Genomic DNA, 22,416 nt, shown 5'->3' with positions numbered 1-22,416 from the left:
CTACGAGACTGGAACGGTTTGATACAAACCGCTATCTCGTCATTTGATCATTGTTCAGCAACCTTTTTTTACCATCCTCTTACTTCGTCTGTCGTCCGTCCGGACACTCACCTCAGCAGTTGTCACACCCACGTAAAAGAACAGGTAAAATTATAAATTCGTATATTTAATGTTAGGTTTATCGAAAATGCAAAATATTCTGAACTGACTGAAAGCAAGCAGTCCCTGTATTCGATCTACTCTTAATTTTCTCTTCAGTATGATTTTAATTTGTTGCTGTTGTTTCGAATGAACGTCTTTTAACGTATACCACATTTCGTAAGGATTTTACGAGTATTAGCTACCTTTGTATTTACTCCTGTATTCTGGTGACCAGACATTAACACACATTAAATAATTTTTAGGATAATCCAAAAACAACGGCGGTCTCTGGATACATTTTGTTGTGTTTCTTTTTGAGAAGTCAGTGAAATCTGACGTCTGAGATCTGTTGGTCACATATACATCCAAAGTCGTAAAACCTCCTGGTGTCTTATACTTCGGAACGTTATAAATAACGTCAACAGCAAGTTCTTCTGTTGCTTGTTACTGAACGCTATATGTACTAACGATTGTTTGCGACTGTATGAGACAGAATTGTTGTCAACTCAGAGGAGTCTGTCCTTGCCTTCTTTAATTAACCACGTAGTTGCTGATACTATGAGGGTGATTACAGTTATTCCCTGGAATCACGTACACACGTGCACACTCAGCGCGTTTTATAGCTGACACCGCCGTCTTAACATGTGTTGCAAAGAACTTCAGGTGATGCCCGAAAGTTCACTTTTAACCCTTTCTGTGCTATGCAAGAAACATCTTGAACCGCCCGTTAGTTTTTCGTCTCCATATGGGCACACTTGAAGGTAGAAATCTTACGTTAACAAGTAGGACTGTAGGTGCTAACAGTGGATTTCTGTAAATAAATCACGGAAATTCTGCATTCCCATTGTACGTGTTTGTAGTTCTGCAAATTTTCGTGTGGGTTTTGAGATTTCCGTGGCTGTGACGATGTTCATGTTCTTTTGGGTTATGGCGCCGTGTGGACTGGCCAGTAGATACCAATATTTCGAAGAAGCGTTGTCTCCATCTTCAGGGCTGCCGATGGAGACATCGTCTATCGACCAGTCGACATGGCGCCAGATCCCAAAAGAAGTAATCAACAAATGTTATGTCTGTTAATGTGATATTTAGGTACTGGTAATGTAAATTTATAGTCAGCAGTGAAATTCAATGACAGTCACGCGACTGAAGTGACCAGTGCAGAATTTGTGGCCAAATTCAGTTTTACGTTGTTTAATATGCAGTATAGAATATCGTTCATCGTTGGTGGAAGAATGTTGTGGCTAAATACACTATTTAACGCTGCTGCAGTGAAAACATAGCATGCGTTGTGGCTTTACGCTGTAACGAGGTGAATCTAAGAGTCGCCTCGCTTTTCTGGAAACAGTTGAGTGTTCTAAGCGTATAGCCAATCTCTTCGGCGGTCGTCCCTTGTTTCAATCGGTCTGAACTAATTTGGGAAGTCCGTCTGTATTCTATAAGCGTGGTAAATCCTTCTTTTCCTCTAGTCCAAAGATTTTGGTCAGTGCTATTCGTTTTCCAGTTAAATCTGCCATGTTTGTTTCCGCGCGTGTTTTGGTTTCACTTGACTTGGCTTGTATGTGAACGTTTTACTACTTTAAACGAACATGGGAGAACTATTGTACTTTGTATTATAATTCTTGAGTTGTTTCAAATTACATCATTCCCTTGAACAGTCACAAAACAGTGAAGATGTAATAATAAAATCCTTGAACATATTTATGTTTCGGGCCTGTTTGCGTTTGACACAGATAGTCACGTCTTGTGAAAAGTGTTACTCTTTTATTTCGTATTTGATCTTCTCTGGTCGTCTATTTCGTCTTCCTTCCGAAGGCCACATTTACTGACGAAAATATTCGTCTTCATTCAATCCTAGTTTTAGTTTAGGCTAAATTATGTGTTATGTAATGCGAAGATTCGCCCCTTTCAACAACACAAAGCCTGCATTTGGAGTCTATCGTAGCACCTTCGTGCTGGGATCTTATCATGCACGACTCTTGTGGTCCATGCAATTCCTCTCTGCGGGAAAGACGCCAAGTCACGACAGAATGTCACTGTCTCCGACGGTCTTTGACTGCGGTGTGCAGCACTAGGAAACAGGTAGAAACAAGAAAGGCACAAAGAAAGCATGGAAACAACAGAGAAAAACAAAAATAGATACAAAATAATAAATCAGTTGACGAAAGACAGAGGAAACCTAGCTCGTGTTTCTGTAGTTTTACTCAGTCTCTCCACGCGAATAACGTAACACTGCTACCTTCAAACAACAGATGCTACAGAAACAGTTTAGTTGATACAGCTTCGTTAAATAATGCATCAGCTAATGAAACGTACCCGAAACTGTGGCGCTCAGAGGTCGTGGACTGGGTGTGTTTCCTCCTCCGGACACTTGGCTGGACTGACGTCTGAAACAAGCGAAAGGAAAACTTAAGCGTGCGTTACATCATCGCCGTGCTGTGGAGCAGCGTGGGTTGCGTGGGGATAAAGCTGGACACAGCTGTTGTGAAGAGAGACCCTCCCCCCCCTGCCTCTGTCAGGAATTGAATCTCGGTCAGCGCCCTCTTGTAACCACAAAAGTTGCTCGTTCGGTGTGTACGACGAGACTCCTCGTTACCGTTAAATTCCTCCCTGACCTTGCCCTACTGCGCCCATTACCTTGTAATTCCTTTTTAAGTCCATTGCATTTGTAAGGAAAATTACAGAGGAGAGATATTGCCTTGCAGTGTAACCGATGTACGTCGAAAGGTTGCCTTGCAGTGTAACCGATGTACGTCGAAAGGAGACAGACATATTTTCCTTTTTGCCACATATTCCAGTTCACCGTGTACCGCACAGCGTTCGACGATAGATAGTATCTGTACTTGATACAGCGTAGTTAATTACACCTTAAAAGTTCACATCATCACCATCTCATTTGACGGTGAATAACCTCCATAGTTGATACAGCTTATTTATATGACATTCGAAAGTTACAATGACGGGAGGTAATGGTTTCTGCACATTAGTCATTTTGATCCTCTACGATTTGAGCTTTGTTTAATAAATGTATCGTATTTTATTTTAAGATAAGTTATTTATATTTTAATTGAATAAAAATTTCCTTGGATATTATCCATCGTCTATTAAATATAAAACGTAAAACGACATTTCGGAGATGGGACTCTATCTCCGTCTTCAGGTTCCTACACAGTTGGGCCCACTAGATAGAGCAAATCCCTATCTCCGGACAAAGTAAAAAAGTGAAAGCCATCTCCGAAACGTCGTTTTTTACGTTTTATATTTACTAGACGATGGATAATATCCAAGGAAATTTTTATTCAATTGACTCTTCACCATCGTCAAGAAGTTTTAGATTTGATATTCATATTTTAACCTCGCATATTTGTTTAATAAAACTCAGAATAATTTCCAGTGACTAAACGACACAAAACACATCTCTTAAATTTTCAGAGAGTCAGTATATTAAGTATATTATGACCGATAAAGATCGAAATTATTAAGAACATTTGGTTACTATTTCGAAGTAAGATAACTTGTTCTTAGTCACAAGGTCCAGGGAATGGAGAGAATTATGGAGTCTGGTTTGTGAGTGTGGGTAATCAATATAACGTGTGATTACCATATTAGGCTCAACTCTTGTTCTTGCTGGACTCGGCGCCATAATGACATCACGCTCTAAGGTTACTTGTTACGAACACTTATGAGTACCGCCATCATTAATGCGTGTGTAGTCTAGCCTAGCCGGCTGAGTCTTGAGTTCCAAACATATTTGTAATTCGAGAAACGTTTTAATGTCCAATATTATTTTGATTTGCTTTCTCGTTGTCCGAAAAATTCAACCATTGTTTCACGTGTTTGGTTACCTGTAGGTAATGGAGACCTTTATGAACATAATACGGACCCTTGGGCACAGGGGGGCATTAAAAAAGTTTCGTTTTATTTACACTGTCTGCTCTACGTTTATGCAGTTGTCTCAGTGTGAGAGCGAATTCCAGTTTTGTAGTGAGTAAATCAAAGCGGAAGTCACACAGATCTAACCTAACCTTGTTCTCTTATTTCTAAATGTAGTTCTGGATAAGAGTGACTTATTTTCTGGATTTTAGAAGAGGCCATTGGGTCCTTACAAAGTACTAGTGAGCTGGCGGTAATGGTAATAATCTTAAGTAAATTAAGAAGAATTTTACGGCAATTGGTACAGCGGATTCACAAAACACTTGATAAGCGTTTAAGAAAATTGCTATGCATACAGAAATTAAGATCAACAACGGAAGGGTTGCAGATGCCCTAATACCAGTTTGCATCCTCAAAAAGTTTAGCTGAAACTTTTTTTATAATTATTTTCCCATATGCGACTCGATCGAAGGCCGCGGTATATTCGGAAACACTTCAGTTTCCGAATCAAGAAATCCTTGATTTCATTATCGACCCAGATACTAGGCTTTCTCAATTTTCCTCAGTCTCTTCAGACAAGTATTGGGAGAGCGAATTCAAACGGCATGTCCGCTTCTTTCCTAGTCTTTTTTCACATTGAATAACACCGCACAAGTTCGCATTGCCGCCATATTGGTATCTCTAGACCTACCATGATATGGAAGTGTCAGCATCATTACGTAGTCTCTACATTGCTGATGTAATATAGTTGTAACAATTCCTACGGAAGGACAGACAGACACATGCATCTCGATAATAAGATCCAGGAAAACGGTTCCCTCTATTCTGAACCCTAAAACCGATATGGGTTATTTATACATCGTTTTGTATTTTTCCTTCTTTCTTTTCAGAAGGTAAAATACTGTCGTCTGCCCCACTTTGCTGATGAAGCCAGACTGAGAGTATTGTAGGCATAAGAAAGTCGAGACGGTGGCCTATTTTAAACTACTATCCCAACATTTGCGTGGCAGATCTTAGTAATCTACAGCTCGCCCGAAGATCGAAGTATAGACATCTGAATGGAACTGTTCACTGCACAACTTCCGATGGTAAGTTTTACTGCATTTGATTTCTACTGATCAAATATTTCTTGTTTCTTGTTTCCATTTTTAATATTGTAATTTCCATCGTAACAATTACTCTTTTTTAATGTTTTGTATTCGAAGGGAGCTGGAACAAGCGACATTATTTTTTATTTTGATATAGCCAAGAAAAATGTAAAGAGATCGTAGTATATCAGTCACTGAAATGACAATATCTGCTTCAGATCAAACCTAACACGACACTGAAACTTTGGGCAATTATAGAGGAAGATAAGTAAAGAATACAAACCGAAAAAATGCAGTCCCTTAGAAATATTCTGAGTATTCATTTACATGAAAATTCTGTGTCGAAAAAATAAGACTTGTGTGTGACTGTAATTGTGTGTTCGGAATTTTGAATGGTCTGATGTTCGGTCGTCGTACAAATGTGGCGGCAACCCTGACCTACAAAGTAGACTGCATTTATCCGATGTATAATCTAGCAGTTTAATTTCTATTATTTTACGATAATGACCATGCAAGTGTCCCAAAAAAAGATGTATAATACACAGCAGAAATTTTGGTGGCCGCTTGTCAGTCAGTTGTTCACCTGTCAACCGTGCCACGAAGTTAAGTGGCCATTTTTAACACCTACACTAGATTCGCCAATTCACAGTGCCATTGCTGATGTAATTATTTAGTTTATTAAAATGTCTTTATTTCATTCATTGAATGTGTATACACCTTTTTGGGTCACACTGTACTAGAAGCAAGTACGTACGCCCATGGTATGATATAGAGAAAGAGGACAGGTAGAAACATAACCCATTACCCTTCCCATAAAAGCGTTTTCGAAACGTAGAAAAGAGGTTACGTGGCCAAAGAATTTTTTTTTCAGAAATTGCATAACTGCTTCAAAACGAATTATCACCAAGATTCGATGATGTCAGTACCATTCCGGTGAAGTTCTTAAGTTTCAAAACCATTTCAAAGTAAACATCAATGACGTCAGTGAACTTCAGAAGAAAGTGATTTAACTACGACCAGTGATTATTTAAAAAATGTCTTCGAACCGTCAGATCTGTGGACGTCGCTCGATGCACGTGGTTTAAATTATTACGTTTTATAACCTATGTATGGGTAGTAAACATTTTAAATTTGTTAGTTCGGTTTAAGATTTAAACCGTCTCTTTACGATGTCGTCATCGATATTTTTACATAAGTCGATTATGTTTGAAGTACTGCTATGATACCTCCGTGCTATTAAAACATTTCGTGTATTAATATTGTGGTCTTAAAAGTTTATCTTCCCTCCCTTTACGTACTTTAATACATTTGGCAATTTAACTTCTATTGAAAGCAGATTGCGACACTGATCATTATCTGGTGGTAGCAAAAGTGAGGGAGCGGCTTTCAGTAAGTAGACGAACTAAACAAAATTTTGACACAGAAAGATTTGATTTGAAAAAATTAAGTGAGGGAGAGGCAAAGGAACAATATCAAGTTGAAATTTCGAATAGGTTTCAAATTTTAGAGACAAATGAGGATAATGAAAGTGTGGACATCAACAGGGAGTGGGAAAATGTCAGAAACTGCATCAAAATTTCAGCAAAAGAGAAACTAGGATACTACAGGAGAAAGCAAAATAAACCGTGGTTTGATGAAGAATGTTCAAAATTAATAGATCGAAGGAAGCAAACAAAATTTCAATGGTTGCAGAACCCAAACAAAACAAATGCGGATAATCTATGTAACGTGAGACGTGAGGCTAGTAGAACCTTTAGGACTAAGAAAAGGGAATACCTGAAGGGCAAAATTGCTGAACTTGAGACAAATAATAAGGAAAAAAACATCAGAGACCTGTACAGAGGCATTAATAACTTTAAGAAAGGATATCAACCCCAGACTAATTTGGTAAAGGATGATAGTGGCAATTTGCTTGCAGATCCAATAAAAATTGTGAATAGGTGGAAAAATTTCTTTAGCGAGCTCTTAAATGTTCATAATACTGGTGATATTAGACAGATTAAAATGCATACAGCTGAACTGTTGGTGCCAGAACCTAGCTTAGATGAAGTGGAACTAGCCATTGGGAAGTTGAAAAGTTATAAATCTCCAGGAATTGATCAGATTCCGGCCGAATTAATTAAAGCAGGTGGCAAAGGGTTGCATATGAGGATCCATAAGCTTATTCAGTTAATTTGGGATAAGGAAGAGATGCCACATCAATGGAAGGAATCCATAATTATTCCTATTTATAAGAAGGGGGACAAGACTGAGTGTGGTAATTACCGAGGAATATCGCTGCTATCAACCTCATACAAAATTCTATCCAACATTCTTTTGGCAAGATTAACCCCATATGCGAATGAAACTATTGGGGATCATCAGTGTGGGTTCAGACGAAACAGATCAACGATTGATCAGATCTTTTGCATTCGTCAGATACTAGAGAAAAAATGGGAGTTCGGTGGGACTGTACATCAGTTATTTATAGATTTCAAAAAAGCCTATGACTCTGTGAAGAGAGAAGTGCTATATAATATTCTTATTGAATTTGGTATACCAAAGAAGCTAGTGGGTCTAATAAAAATGTGCTTAAATGAAACCTGCAGCAAAATTCGAGTAGGTAAATATGTATCTGAGACATTCCTCATCAAGAACGGTCTAAAACAAGGAGATGCTTTGTCTCCCTTGCTCTTTAACTTTGCGCTAGAATACGCCATCAGGAAGGTCCAAGGTAGGCAGGAGGGTTTGCAATTGAACGGGACACATCAGCTATTGGCATATGCTGATGATGTTAATTTATTGGGGGACGATATAAATACAATAAAGAGGAACGCAGAAGTTTTACTAGAGGCTGGTAGACAAGTGGGGCTGGAAGTAAATTCAGAAAAAACTAAGTACATGTTAGTATCTCGTCATCAGAAGACAGGCGGGCAAAATTATCTTAGGGTAGCTAATAAATCCTTTGAAAGGGTTACAAAGTTCAAATATTTGGGAACAACAATAACAAATCAAAATGATACTTGTGAGGAAGTTAGGAGGAGACTAAATTCCGGAAATGCTTGCTACTTCTCAGTCCAAAATATTTTGTCTTCCCGTCTGATTTCTAAGAACCTGAAAATTAAAGTATACAAAACAATAATCTTGCCTGTTGTTTTGTATGGGTGCGAAACATGGTCTCTCACTCAGAGGGAGGAACACAGATTGCAGGTGTTTGAGAATCGGGTGTTGAGGAGGATATTTGGGCCTAAGAGGGAAGACGATGGGGCGTGGAGAAAACTGCACAATGACGAGCTTAAAAATCTGTACTGCTCCCCCAGTATTGTGAGGGTGATTAAGTCGAGAAGAGTGAGATGGGCGGGACATGTAGCGCGCATGGATGGGACAAGAGGTGTGCACCGGGTACTGGTTGGGAAACCTGAAGGGAAGAGACCGCTGGGGAGACCTAGACGTAGATGGGAGGATAATCTCAGGCGGGATCTATGGGAGATAGGAGTTGAAGGAAACTGGATGTTGTTGGCCCAGGACAGGGTCCGGTGGAGGGCTTTGGTTAATTCGGTGATGAACCTTCGGGTTCGGTAAGCCATCTAGTTAGTTAGTTAGTTAGTTAGTTGAATCATTCTCTGTGACTGCTAAATTAGTTAATACAGTAGAGTCCGGATTTTCCGACCTTCGGTCATTCGACATTCAGTTTATCCATTACTAATTTATTAAAAACTAACTCACTTACAAATATACAACATATTAAAAATTATTTTTGGGGAGATTTTTCATTTAATTCCGTATTTTCTTCGTAATTTAATAACATCGTAAATTGAGTTGGTATTTTCCCTCGTCTTTCATTAGTGTTCCGTATTATCCGACAGTCCTTCGGTCCGTTTAGTTCGAATAATGTGACTCTACTGTGATTATTCACATCGTTTGACATTTAAAATAATTAGTTTATAACAAAAGATGCAAGAGAGAGACTCCAAGGTCCGCAAATAATATTTTCACGTTGACGTACGGCAAAAATCAATTTATCATCCACGGCCATCGTGCTATTATTTGACACTACATAACTTATGCAGCTGTCAAAGTGTCGTTAAACATGTATAAGAAATACACAAAGAGGACACAATAAATGTTGTGGAAATGAGATACATAATCTGCATAGATAATTAATTGGCTTACTTACGATAATAAAACATGAAACAGTCGACAACTACGTACGTCAATTTTGCATTATTTGAATTAGTCTGCTGTAACTATACCCCCCCCCCCCCCAAAAAAAAATATGGGCTGTATTTTTCTCTTTTCCATCTACACTGAACCTGTATTCTTACTAATTTAAAACAGGTAACCAAGATAAATGTCTAATAAGAAATCTGTTCTTCATTTTGTTTGCGATGTGAATGTTTTTAACTCAGCAAAATCAATTAATGTATTCGTCTTTAAAGGTTACTGAGTGGTCATTCCGGTGGCACAAGTGATAATGATTACTGTACACACCTCTGAGACGCAGTTATACCTACCAGCAGCCTGAATAACTTCCAAAGACCTTGTACACGTCATGAACCGTCTTCTGTTCTTGTGATTCATTCCTGTTGAAGGCCTCTTTTTAAGTTTCGTCTTGCATTATGAACGTTTGGATCCCCAAGTAAAAATAGGTTCTCAATGGAAATTTTTCAGACAACGTTCCCTTAACCGCTGTTGCCCAAGGTAAGAAGGAAAGAATCTATGGCCCTGCTTTCATTCAAAGTTAGAGTTAGTGGGTTAAGTGGATACGGCGCGTTCTCAGCTAGCGGATGGAAGAGAAGGCAGACAGCCGATAAGGGGTGGTAAAGAGCTTGAGAGGGTTGGAAAGTAGAGAGGAGCTAACAACTGTTCACCGTAAAAAAATCAGCGTGTTACTAAACGTTAAATTCAGCCTCGAACATATTGATGAGCCTTCGAGTTTCATAAAATACGAGGAATATATGTCTAGTTGAACGACTGTGAGATTCTAAAGGAGTCTTCTGCACTGAATTAGCATTCGACAAAATGTGTCCACCTTTATGCATAAATTAATAGTTGTACAAATTGTGTCGTCTCTACGTCCTGATAGTTGTCACAGAGAAATTTCAAAGATTCCTAACGTCCCAGTCTTTGTAATTAAAACATAAAAGAATTCTTCATACAAAACTTGTAGAAATGTGTGTGGTCTATCATCGCACCAAATTCCATGCTCATTAGTTGCGATTGGTTACGTCCACCAAACGGTAACTTCGATATAAGTACCACTCAGTTTCTTTCGTTATGTTGTTATTTTTTATTTTACAAGATTATCTTTAAAAAAAGTCACTTGTCTCAAAAGTCTGCACACTTGCCATGTTGGTGTTACATGTAGTAGGGAATTAGGAGTACGTTCGACCGTCTGCAGTGGAACATCAAATCCCATGAATTTTCGCCCATTTATTCAGTCCTTATTCCTAAGAGGCAAATATACACATACATACGAACATGATACCATACGTTCATGTCTTCATAAAACAACCTTGATGTTCATTTATTTTAAATACAAATCTGTTACTGCAGAGAGAACCTTATTGTTCCTCAGTGTAATCAAACTGAAAGGCACACTGCAGAAAATATTTCTTTGTGTTGAGTAAAACATGAGTTTTTATAAGGATGAGCTGTTTTTTTAGAAACTACAAAATTCGATTTGTGCGTCACCTCAAACGAGAAATTTAATATTTATCCATCAAATATTTTGGTAGATAAAACATTTACGTAGGTGACATCCCTGTTATGCATTCACTTGTGTAAAGAGCTTATAACTGCGAAAGTTGGCTGAAAATCTAGTTTCCGTATCGCGTGAGATAAAACAGCACACTTGGCTTACGTATACGACGCGGATATAGTATTCATGTACGTAGCTTCGAGGTTAAGAATGCGGAAATTCTCGTGAAGAGGCAAATGTATTTTAACCCACGAAACCTCAGTCTTCAGTCTTCTGACATGGAGTCAAGTCAAACCGTGAACTTCTGTGTGATGCTAAATCTTGGAAGATTTGTCATGTTTACCAAACAAGCGCTGTCTTCAGAAATGTACCTTTTCATTTGACATCAGAAGCTAATGAATGGCTGAAACCAAATATTTAAAACAGTATGGAGAGAGAACATAAACACTCTTATAATATATGTGTGGTTAAATTATTGGATGTTAAATATCACTAATATGACATCGGTTCGAAACTCAGTTATGTCTGCCATTTATCAGGCAGTGGAGATGTGTGCTAGTTGGCATTACGCTAACAAATAGATCACTAACTTGTGTGCTTATGAATTTATAATTTTTCCTACTCTCTGTATACACAAACAATTATTTATGAAGTGCTAATATTAAAAATTGATAGGCACGTTTCTCTCTCTCCATTAGCATTCAAATTAATGTGTAGATTTTACATTTTTTTTCGAGTTTAATATCTTTCTCGTTATACAGGATTATACAGCATTACAAAAATATTCACGGATTACGAAATATGAAGGTCAGTTAATCGCTCACTTGGAGTAACAGTGTGCGAAAGTGTGAACTAGATTAATCTGACTCAGGATAGATTCCTGCAGCGGAGTTTTGTGAACACGGTCATGAACCTTCGCCCTCCATAAAAGCAAGCAAAGCGGCTGAGTAAAGTATTCACCACTCTACAGACTTTGTGCCATGTAACTGACGGATAAATAACATGCATTAACCTACTAGGCTATAATGTTGCTCACGGAATACAGGCTAATATGACCACTTATTAGATGGTTACAGATACAATTTCACTTGTAACGGCACACTCAACGTGACCTATTTAGCGTGCAGTTGATATCTGCGTCGCCTTGAAAAATCAAGACTGCTAGAATGTCGTCACTGATTACTTGAAACTTATTTAGTTTCTTTGTTTATGACCAGACATACGATCTGCAGTGAAAATGTTAATGAAAGTTATGTTGTATTTTGCACATGTGATCGCCATTACGCAGTTGATATGAATAGCTCCTTGGTAATTATGTAGTTTTCGTTTTTCTTCACCATGGATTAAGACCATTTAGCATCTACCGATTCAGAATTAATTCTGAAACAACGAATTCTTTAGTCAAATGATATGACTCCTTTGGACAATGGATTTGTTTATCGCAAGATCTGTAATTACACACAAAAAAGAACATGTGGATATATAGTTGTGTCGCAGGCGGGATTCATACCCACGATCCCAGTACACGAACGGCCCGAGAAAATACAAATTAATTTATATAGGATTTGAGACTTTCGCGGCGAGTACAATCAATAAAATCTTCTCGGGCATTCAGTCGTGTCGCCGTAGTACTACGGCTGATTGCCCGAGAAGATTTTATTAAACTAATTTACGTAGTTGTGGCCTTGCATGTTTTATTTTAAAATTTAAATTACAGTGTCTTACAATTTTGGTCACGAGTCGAGATTTGTATAGGATGTCAGGGCGCCAAAATTTTTCATAATACCGCCTACACTTTTCTGTATATCATTCTGATGGTTTTATGTCTTTGCATATTATTATGCAACATTTTTAAATTCGAGCCATGTAGTAACATCCCATATATGCGTATAAATTAATTTTCTGGTCACAAGAGTCCATCAATTGTTCGCGTCCTGAGCCACAAGACTTCAGTCCACAATGTCTGAATATATTTCTTTAAAATTTCATCTCCGTCTGAAGTTAGGAATGAAATTTTCTACATCACAGACTATTACAGTTTCCGTGTAATGTGAATTGCATAGGATATAATTACTTCGAAAACGTGACGTGTAAGTACGTAGATCTAAAGCAGAGATGAATATGGTTGTCGTCCAGGGTTCTGCTGTATAAACCGCTGTTCGAACCCTGGGATCGTGGGATTGAAACCATAAATCAGTTTCTTAGGTGAGGTTGACTCATGATACATGCTCCATCCGTTTGTCTTAAAAGGATTTAGGGAATCTCAAGAACAAGTAGGGGATGTACATGATGATATCCTCTTCATACGATTCATTGAACTCTCTAACTTTTCGCCTGACCTAATTGCATGCACTTCGCTGATTCAGTAGTTGCTGTTAAACATGACCCCATTATCAGTCGTTCATCTTGAATGAAGTTTAGCTTCTGAAAGAGTAGGAGGCGATTTGAATTTTACTTTTGAATATTACGTAACCTCCCAGGAAGCAGCTGACACACACACACGCACAGTGGAAATGTGATTAGAAGGTACCCACCCTCGTGCTTCGTAACAGATAGGCCTGTGCTGGTGTGACAGTTCATTTGCTAAGAGGAACTCGTAATTTTTCAAAAATGTCTTCACCTATACTTCTTCCTTATTGAATGTTCAACTGCATGTGTAGACAGAAACAAGCCATTATATACTATCAGTCGGGATATGGTATAAAAAATTTATTTCGAAAAGTCCTGGGTTTGAATCTCGGCCGAGAGACTGAGATATTTTTGCGTTTTCCGTAATCTGTCCAGGAATTTCTAGAATAATATCTTTAAACAGACCGGTACGTCTTCCTTCCCAATTCATCATTCACAACCATCCTCCATAATTTTACCACGCATTTGAACGGTCAAAGCCCTTAGTAGCATCACTGAGAAACAAATCGCACGTCTGGGATATTTCGTGGCCTTTTCTGTCCACGTCCATGGCGAGCAGGATATTGGCTCAAGAAGGGACCTCATTTATTTTCACCAATTATGTGTATAAAATCTTTTAACACATGCAGTGTGCTGTTTACGACTATCCGATTTACGACTATTCGAATTCACGACGTTTTTATGTAACGCCATTACGGGATCGATTTACGACGCATAAACCAGACGACAGGCGTCGCCAATTATATCGTCAAGCGTTGAGGAGTCATTTTGGTTTCCGGCGGGACTTGGCCTTTTTTTTAAAAAAAAAAAAAACTTTTGTACTTCTCAAGTTTTGTTGTGATTTTATCAATTCATATTTGGCTAACAAAAGTACAGACACATCGCCAGCGATATTAATGTACGCATAAGATTTTCTCTCGCAAAATTTATAGCACCAAGGAACAGTCTTATAGCTTGTTATGTAAATGGTCAATGCTACACGCACACACGGGGTCCACTTTACGACTTAATGCAGCGCATCGTAAAAGAGAAAAACTTAAAATGTTCATTTTCTTTGTGTTTTTGTGCTTCGAGTTCTCACCTGATCGCTGTATGTCACTTCTGGTCCCTTGATTCACACAGATTCACGGCACACCAAACACTTTCACTCTCAGTTAGACGCAGACTGATTCTGGCCCACATCTCCACGAGGACCCTTCCTTCGCCTACACCCCACTACAACTCTACACGTGGTTTGCCTTTGTCAGGCCGAGAGCAAAGCAGTGGTTCAATCTGTTAGCTGCTGGGCAGCCATTTCAATGTCTACTTTATCCGATTAACCTGAATTGTGTCCTACACAAGAAAATCTTACCTCATGGCATAAGTCCATGTATGTGACCCTCCCGGAATCATTTGACCTATTTTCATTAAACTTGGCATAGACGTCATGGCATTACGATCATCGCGTCTTCGTATTCATCTGTTAATAATACCACATTAATGACGTAAGTGTCATGTGACTGAAAGTCGCGGTCGAATGGTTAACACTCGTTCTTCATGGTTTCATGATGACGGACTAAAATATTATTCGTTATCACTAGACCGCAACAGGATGCTTGTCTTTCCACGATAGAAGGTCTTAGCTACTGGAAGAGTTCTTATATAAGCCCCCAACATTAACGACGTTTGTGCTGTGACCATTTTGCTCGCGGATTTGTCAGAAAAAAACATTGTCTGCACAATTTTCTGTTACGACTGGTTGTCAGAACTTGCAGTGTTGTTTATTAGGGGCAATATTATCAGAGTAGATAGTAGCAGTATTGTTAATATTATCATTATTATTAATTTTGTTCCGAATAGGCTGTCTGAACTCTTTCGATTTAGGATTAATTCTAAAACTGAGCCCTTAGACCAGTGGGTCTCAGCCGTTTCGCTTCACACTTGGTCTTTTTCACGTTATAAATAGAATAGAAAACAAAATTTATAATAAGAGTACGCCTATTTTTAAGTAATATTTTAATTCCACGTTTCCTTGTAATAAATCTAACCATTTTTAGAGGCTGGCTTGTAACACTTGTTTCTTTCAATAGATCGACACAGAAACTTGCATACACCATCCTCCATCGTCAGGGCCCTGATGATGGAAGGGTAGGGAGGTAGGTCGATTATACACGGACATGCAGGCGGACAGATATATAGTTTTCAGGACCCAGTAAGACGAACGTGGACACATGTTATCCTTATGAGCTAATATCGTAATGTAAGAGTAAGTTTCTTTAAAAAAATGACAGCGAACTTCACTCTCTTACCCTGAATATCGTACTGTATACCCAAAACAAGGCAACTGTTTGCGTCTTGAAGTCTGTGTGGGTTGCAGTTCTGACAACACGGGGCGCTGGGCGTGAAGTGTTGATGAGCTGAAGTCCAGTATAGTTGCCATTCCGTTTTCAAGACAACTTCCGAATTGAACACAGGGCGACCCGTTCTTCGTTTGTTCGATGTGAGATTCAAAGAGTTTATATGACGTGACGTCAAGCCGTTTTCCACCTTTACAGAACACACAAACCTCTGGCTTCTACATAGAACTGCTCTGTTAAAAATAAGCTGTAGTTTATTTACTTTCATGTGAAATAATTTCTTATCGGTTTTGCAGTTTTTAATAATGTGCTGCAAAATGCAGAATTCCTTTGTTGTGAAATGCAAGCAGCCACAATGTGAAGGAAACAGCGTTTGTCGTATGATAACCGAAAATAAACTTCCGCGGAGAAGAAACTCGTATCTTCACACAGAACACAGAGCTACAAAGACACAAATAAGTGAATGTCTATTTCCTTGTGTGTGAAATGATTTCTTGCTACATTTGTGAAGAGGCAAGAGAGTGTAACACACGTACAATAAACCAGTTTGTGCCTCATAAGGCCATATTAAGACAGCGCTGAATTTATCTTGCGTAATTTTCTACATTACCCAAGTATCATAAGCATTCTCTTCATCAACAAATGGTACTGGCAAGGAAAAGCCCTTTTCAGTTCTCTGCAACTTCGACGACATTCGTCCTTGAGTAATTAGGATAACTGCTGATTATGACACCAAGGTCAACGTAAAAAAACTTAAGGCACATGAAATGCGGCAAACATGTTGTGAGGATGTCCTACGTTTTCTGAAAGTTTACTTTCAGAATTATTTATGGCGGAATTTCACTTATGTAAATATTGACGTATGCAGAGCGAAACTGTGCTTTGGGTTATACCCTTGACCGGAATTTATGGTTACAGTCCTTGTTAAATAGTAGTCATTTTGCACCAAGTATGAATCGGGACACTGCAGTCGACAAAGTTACTGGGCTGTATGACTGCAGTTCAGGGGCGTGTATAACCGTGTTAGCCCGGCTAACATTTTGAAAAACGAAAAAATAAAATATTTTCTATATTAATGTCTAGTTCAGCGGTATTCCAGTTTAACGCAGAACAACGGAGCAGATAAAATGCACACATGGGCAATTAACTAACTAGATGGCTTACCGAACCCGAAGGTTCATCACCGAATTAACCAAAGCCCTCCACCGGTCCCTGTCCTGGGCCAACAAAATGTAGTCTGCTTCAACTCCTATCTCCCATAGATCCCGCCTGACATTATCCTCCCATCTACGTCTAGGTCTCCCGAGAGTCCTCTTCCCCTCAGGTTTCCCAATCAATACCCGGTGCACACTCTTGTCCCATCCATGCGCGCTACATGCCCAGCCCATCTCATTCTTCTCGACTTAATCACCATGACAATCAAATAAATAAACTCTATTGTCGACGTGATAACTGTACGTCTAGTTACAAGTCACAAAACCTGAGATCCGTATGGAGTTCACGTGCTGAAATCCATCTGCAGAAACGCCTCGTACTTGACGAAGTTTAAGCACAAACGACATTCAGAGCGAGGTCGAATTCTAGTGGCCTAGAGATAATGTCGCGGCTGAGAGGTTAGCACTCCTTCGTGTTCTGGAAGCCCTGGGTTCAGATCTACGCCCGGAGTCCTTCCAGGCGCCGCGTCACGACCTTAAAATCAGGTCACGGATGCTTCTTTCTGTGTCCTTACCGATTTATTATTCGTTAATGATCCAGTCATTCCATGCTATTTAGCCTGAGCTACTCACGACGATGTTATATAAACAACAGATAAAAATACTGGCCTCTACTCGATCAAGGGCAGTGAAGTTTTTGCTACTATTCATTTTTACTTGACTTAATCGATATACAGATGAAGATTTCTGATAATTGTAGTTAATAATGTGAAATTTAACATGCATAAATCAGAAACATCCTCAGCTGGTTAAATGTACAGATTCTGAAGCACTTGTGTGCTGTCTCCACCCACCTGTTACTTTCTTCCTCCTACGCCCGAGTATTCTCGGTATTTTCTTCTCAGAACACTTTCAATTGTTCGTAGCACAAAACACTCCCTCCCTTTTCTGGCATTCCTGAAGATAAGTGGATAATTTATAGAGGAAGTCTGCAATTCATAATGGAATACTTAAAATGTACACAAATTAGCATACTTTTTAAACAGACTTAACATTCCAAAGAACATTATGAAACTTCGTTTGAGCCATACAGAAATTAGAAGACGTAAACAGGAAGGAATTTGAAGTTAAACGCATTACAAGTACAGTGTAATATGTGTTGATGACGTAATGTTATTTTGATTACCTTTCTTTGCTTGGGGGAGCATACAAAAAAATGCATAATGCCAGCCGGATTCCTGGCATACCGTTCGTGTTTTCAACCAGAGAGAAAATATCGTCTCTGCATTTAATCAAATCGCTTGCCCGGTGTAATTCTGATGTCAACAATTTACCAGGTTCTTATGGAACGTACACTTCGTCACTTTGCATCAAAAGCAGAATTTCGTCGTAGAAATAAGGTTACTGGTCATTTAATCTTAAACCATAATCTCAGGCGACTGGCAGTTTTATTCAAGAAATACATGTAAGTGGGTACTAGAAACTCTTACTTTGATATGGTAGGCTAAAGCCCGATTTGTAAGAGAAATGTTAGGACCATTCATCGGGACCTCTCAGAGACGTGTCTGGAAATCTAGAGAAATAGGTTATGAAGGTTGGAACCTGATTCAGCAGGATGGAGGTACTAGGGTCCAGTGACCCCATCTTTTGTGTTTGTGTGTGTAAGCGCGGTAATGGACAGTCTGGTTCAATAAACGGGTGAAATTGTAACCAGATAAAAGGTTGCTTTCAACATACATTCAACTTTTGTTAGTAGAAATTCAAAACACTGTTGATTTTATCCTAATTTCTTTCTAGCTTGAGTGGAATCTTTGCATTTATAGGGATCCTCAGGTATGCTACAGGATTTGAAAAAGGAAAAACGTCTTAGTATTTGGAGGCCCCTCAAATCACGAGGCACTAACCTCTAGTTGATTTAGCCTATTAGCAAATCCATCACTGGCTAGTTGGAACAGGTTTAACACAAACTATAAAAGAAAAATACTACAGGAATTCAGCTTCTGACTGATCTGACTACTGGCGTCTGGTTTCTCGACACAAAATCTTCCCTGACAGTCGGTATTCAGATGCTCAAAAAAAAGTACCCCGTTAGGGAACTCGAAGGTTCATCACAGTCACCACAAAACCAGTAGGCGTTATACTAAATCGATCTTCGTAAAAGACTTCTCTGAAATTCATTTTAATATTATCCGTCGTGCTTCTACCTAGGATTAACAAAGTGGTCTCAGTCCATAGGGCTTTTCAAACATGATTATCTTCTTCTAAATCCTGTCCCATATCTTCAGAATATGAAACAGTGCAGACAACTGTATTTTCCAATGTAATACCTCACTGCTGACTTGCTACGTGAATAGCACGTTTCTGTATGTGCTAAATAAATACGAAGACCGACAGAGAATAAAATTGGCGAAGGGCTTACTTGTAAAATAAGTGTGCTCCAATTTTGGGTGCGTCCTTTCACTGAATTCAATATTTTGATCCGGACTAGAAGGTAACCAGTAGTTTGCGAGCTTCCATGTGTAGGTGGAAAGACGCGGATTCTTTACTTAATCTTATTCAGTTGATACCCCAAGGTTTGCCCCCCCCCCCCCCCCCCCACAGACTTAACCTTGGAAAAGGCACTTATACTGTATATAACGTCATGTCGGCAGAAACCGGTCTATGGAACGACAGACAGCCTTAGGCTGTCACAGGTTTGGATTCCACTCGGGTGATAAATGTTCGCGTTTTTCTTCGTTATCCGTGATAGTGTGACCCCACCCAAGGAATCGCGCCGATTTTCTGAATATGGCATTGGAAATTGGTCCAATGGGTGCCAGAGGCTCTTACCCCGGGGCAGAAAATCGACTTTGGGGTAAAGCTGGCCATTTACCCCATCTGGTTCCGATGTTAATAATGATTTACCTTCGCGGTCTCTTGCGTTTTTATGATGTGCTGCTCGAATACAGAACACGTTTTCACTCGCAATAGATGGCTTATGTAGGGAACTAGGGAAGATTCCGATGAGGATACTTCTTTGAAATCAACAGCTTCAAAGAACGAGATGGAAATGTGAATAAGATATTTGGACGGATCTTACGAAATTTGTTGATGGTCAGACGTACATTTAATGGGCTGAGGATCGTGGAACATTGGGGCGTTGGTGTTAACGGTGTTGAACTTATGAATACTTCACCAAAGACTTGCAAATGAATCGCAAAATTTTTAAAACACCCTTTCATATAACACACAAAGTAAACCGAAAGTGGCCTAGGAAAGTAAGGATACGAAATTGGTAATCGTGTGCTAAATTCCTAATTACATGCGTCTTGTCAATCAGTGCCAAACGTGGGCTTCTGTGTCGGGAGAGCGTGATATCTGATTTCTGAAGGAAATCAGACCTTGGACAGACAAAGCTGTGTGGGAAAATTACTGAACACTTCACAACTGAAAATTAACATAACATTTTGGAAGTTCGACTTATTTAATCGTACGAGTGGAACTTACTACCTGTATATTATGCAATTAACCTGATTATTAAAATACAGTACGTATAGGGCAGATTAGCCAGGCGTGGTGACCCTTGTCACATGTAAAATAAACTGAACAATTTGTCTGTCAGATAATATAGATTAATATAAGCCCACATTAGGTTAAAGCGAAGTGATAATGCTTAGTGGATGTTGGGGAATAAGATGACAAGAATGTCGATTGTTCTTGTGGACTGTGACTTCAAGTCCATAAGATGAACGTGTGTAAACCTCAGATGTTACAAAATGATACGAATAATTGGATCCACGAAAGATGTAAAAGAAATTTATAAAACTTCATAATCAGGAACTTCATAATTAACAGACTAACTTTTTGTCTTTGTTAAGGAAATTAAATCATGAACGATAAGATGATTGGGACATTTAGCGTGCTTGGGGATATGACTATTAAAACAAAATTTTGCTAGGTTAACCATTTCGCTACGTAGGTGTATATTAAACATACCCCGGTCTCCCTTCATGAGCCACTTCAATACACTTATTATTTCCACGTTTGGTTGACTTTTCCGTGTCACACAATCCACTGTTCTTTCTTTCTTTAAGCATCAGCATCAGATACAAAAAAAGAAGTCATTAATCGAAACGGAACATTCGATTTGTAACAACGTCTCAATGTGTGTAGATTCACCTACGTTGACTTATTCTATAATTCAATTTCTGCGCTGGTTATGTTTAGAACAGACGAATTTTTGTGATAAAATTTGCATGTTACTCATTTCATCCCTCTGAAGCATGAGAAAAGTGCGAAGATGAACCACTTAGGATTCCATACAAAGCATAAAAGTCCTGGTTGGAACGGACAAGGCATGTTACATGAACACATTTAAATATTTAAGTGTAGCCCGTGATAATAACAGTAAAAGCTCTGTAGCCTTGACATTCCAAACAAACTCTATTTGTTTCGAGTGTTAATGTGTGAAATTTCACCTCCGTGTCCTTTATGTGCCTTCAAGAACTAATGCATATGTGCAGGGATATACAGGGTGAGCACAAAAGAACTTTACATCCTCAGAATGTAACGGAAAACAAATACGGCGTACTTAAAACTTCACAACTATACCAGCTGGTAGAAAAACTGTCAAAGTTTTGTAAAAACCTCACAGAGACTTGATGTGTGCTCGGCGACTCTTACCAAAATCCAACTCATCCCAAACTTTGTGTAGAGTGTCCCTGGTGATGGAAGGTTAATTGTGATACGAATTTCTTGTACCAGGCGTAAATGCAAACTCGGTTGGGTGGTTCCGTGTCAAAGTGTGAGCGACCCGTTTCACAGCTGTTACAGACTCTTTCGTCGCTAACTGCAGAACACACCAACTACTTTGTTGTGGAGTAGCCATTTTCAAAACCAGTGGCATCTAGCGTAGGCGCGCAACAACAACAATCAACCGAGTAATTTTAGACAAAACTTTTGAGAGTTCTATCGACTGGTGTGGGTCTGAAGTTCTAAGTACGTCGCATTTGTTTTCTGTATCATTTTGAAAGTGTAGAGTTCTTTTGCGCTCAACCTGTATATATTTCTTCTCATCGAGAGTAGAACACGCTCGTACGGACTTACAGACAAATAATGACTACTGGAAAGGCCGCTAAATGATTTTGAACAGAAGACTTCGCCTATTAACGTGGGTTACTGTTTGCTGAGAGATGCACTTGAGGCAGGAGGCACGAGGGAGGTCGTTAGGGCCATCTTAACAACGTTAAATTTCCCGATGAGTGAGTTATTCGTTTGTTCACTGATAGGGATTCAAGCATTGCTGGAATATTCGCTTCGGACAGACATACAAGACTGGAGACACTGTTATTATATAATAGGATTAAAGGAGTTCAAATATCTGATGACTGAGTAAGGCAGGGGGTTGTGGTTTTTTAGCATAACCTTCGCTCCCTGTAAACCCAATACGCGTTCGAGCATTGCTGGGAGAAGCATTTGAAGAGACACGGACATAGAAAGTCCCAGAAACTTCAGTCTCAAGGAAAGGTCACCATTTGACGTTAAATTAGTCGATGGCTGAGCGCATTAAGAGGATTGTGTTGCTGGTTTTACTCCACACGCCCTGAAACTGATAGGCGTTAAAGCTTTGTTGGAGACGCGCCTAAAATGTCGTCGGAAGACAGACAAGGCTGAAGAGACTCCAGTGTTGACCGTAATAACGTAAAGTACCCTACGGTTTAGCGTAATGGTTTGGCTGGCTGGGTTTTTGTTCTCCACTC

The 22,416-nt window shown here is 39.2% G+C and overlaps 1 protein-coding gene across 5 annotated transcripts in view; it reads right to left on the bottom strand.

The window, feature by feature from the left end:
• The window catches only part of LOC110830986 (uncharacterized), a 96,253-nt gene that overhangs the window by 25,523 nt on the left and 48,314 nt on the right, over nt 1-22,416 (bottom strand). For all 5 annotated transcript variants that reach the window (XM_022066465.2, XM_087343688.1, XM_022066466.2 and 2 more), the window contains one exon: nt 2,455-2,525. In XM_022066465.2, coding sequence (XP_021922157.2) covers nt 2,455-2,525 — 71 coding nt within the window. The remainder of the gene's footprint in view (nt 1-2,454; nt 2,526-22,416) is intronic.

This window comes from Zootermopsis nevadensis, unplaced genomic scaffold (genome assembly GCF_977971745.1).
Source record: "Zootermopsis nevadensis isolate Lab colony 2312 unplaced genomic scaffold, Znev_1.0 Znev_ptg000006l, whole genome shotgun sequence".
NCBI classification, from domain to species: domain Eukaryota; kingdom Metazoa; phylum Arthropoda; class Insecta; order Blattodea; family Termopsidae; genus Zootermopsis; species Zootermopsis nevadensis.
Note: the sequence above shows the minus strand (reverse complement) of the source record. Positions and strands in the feature narration are given on the sequence as shown.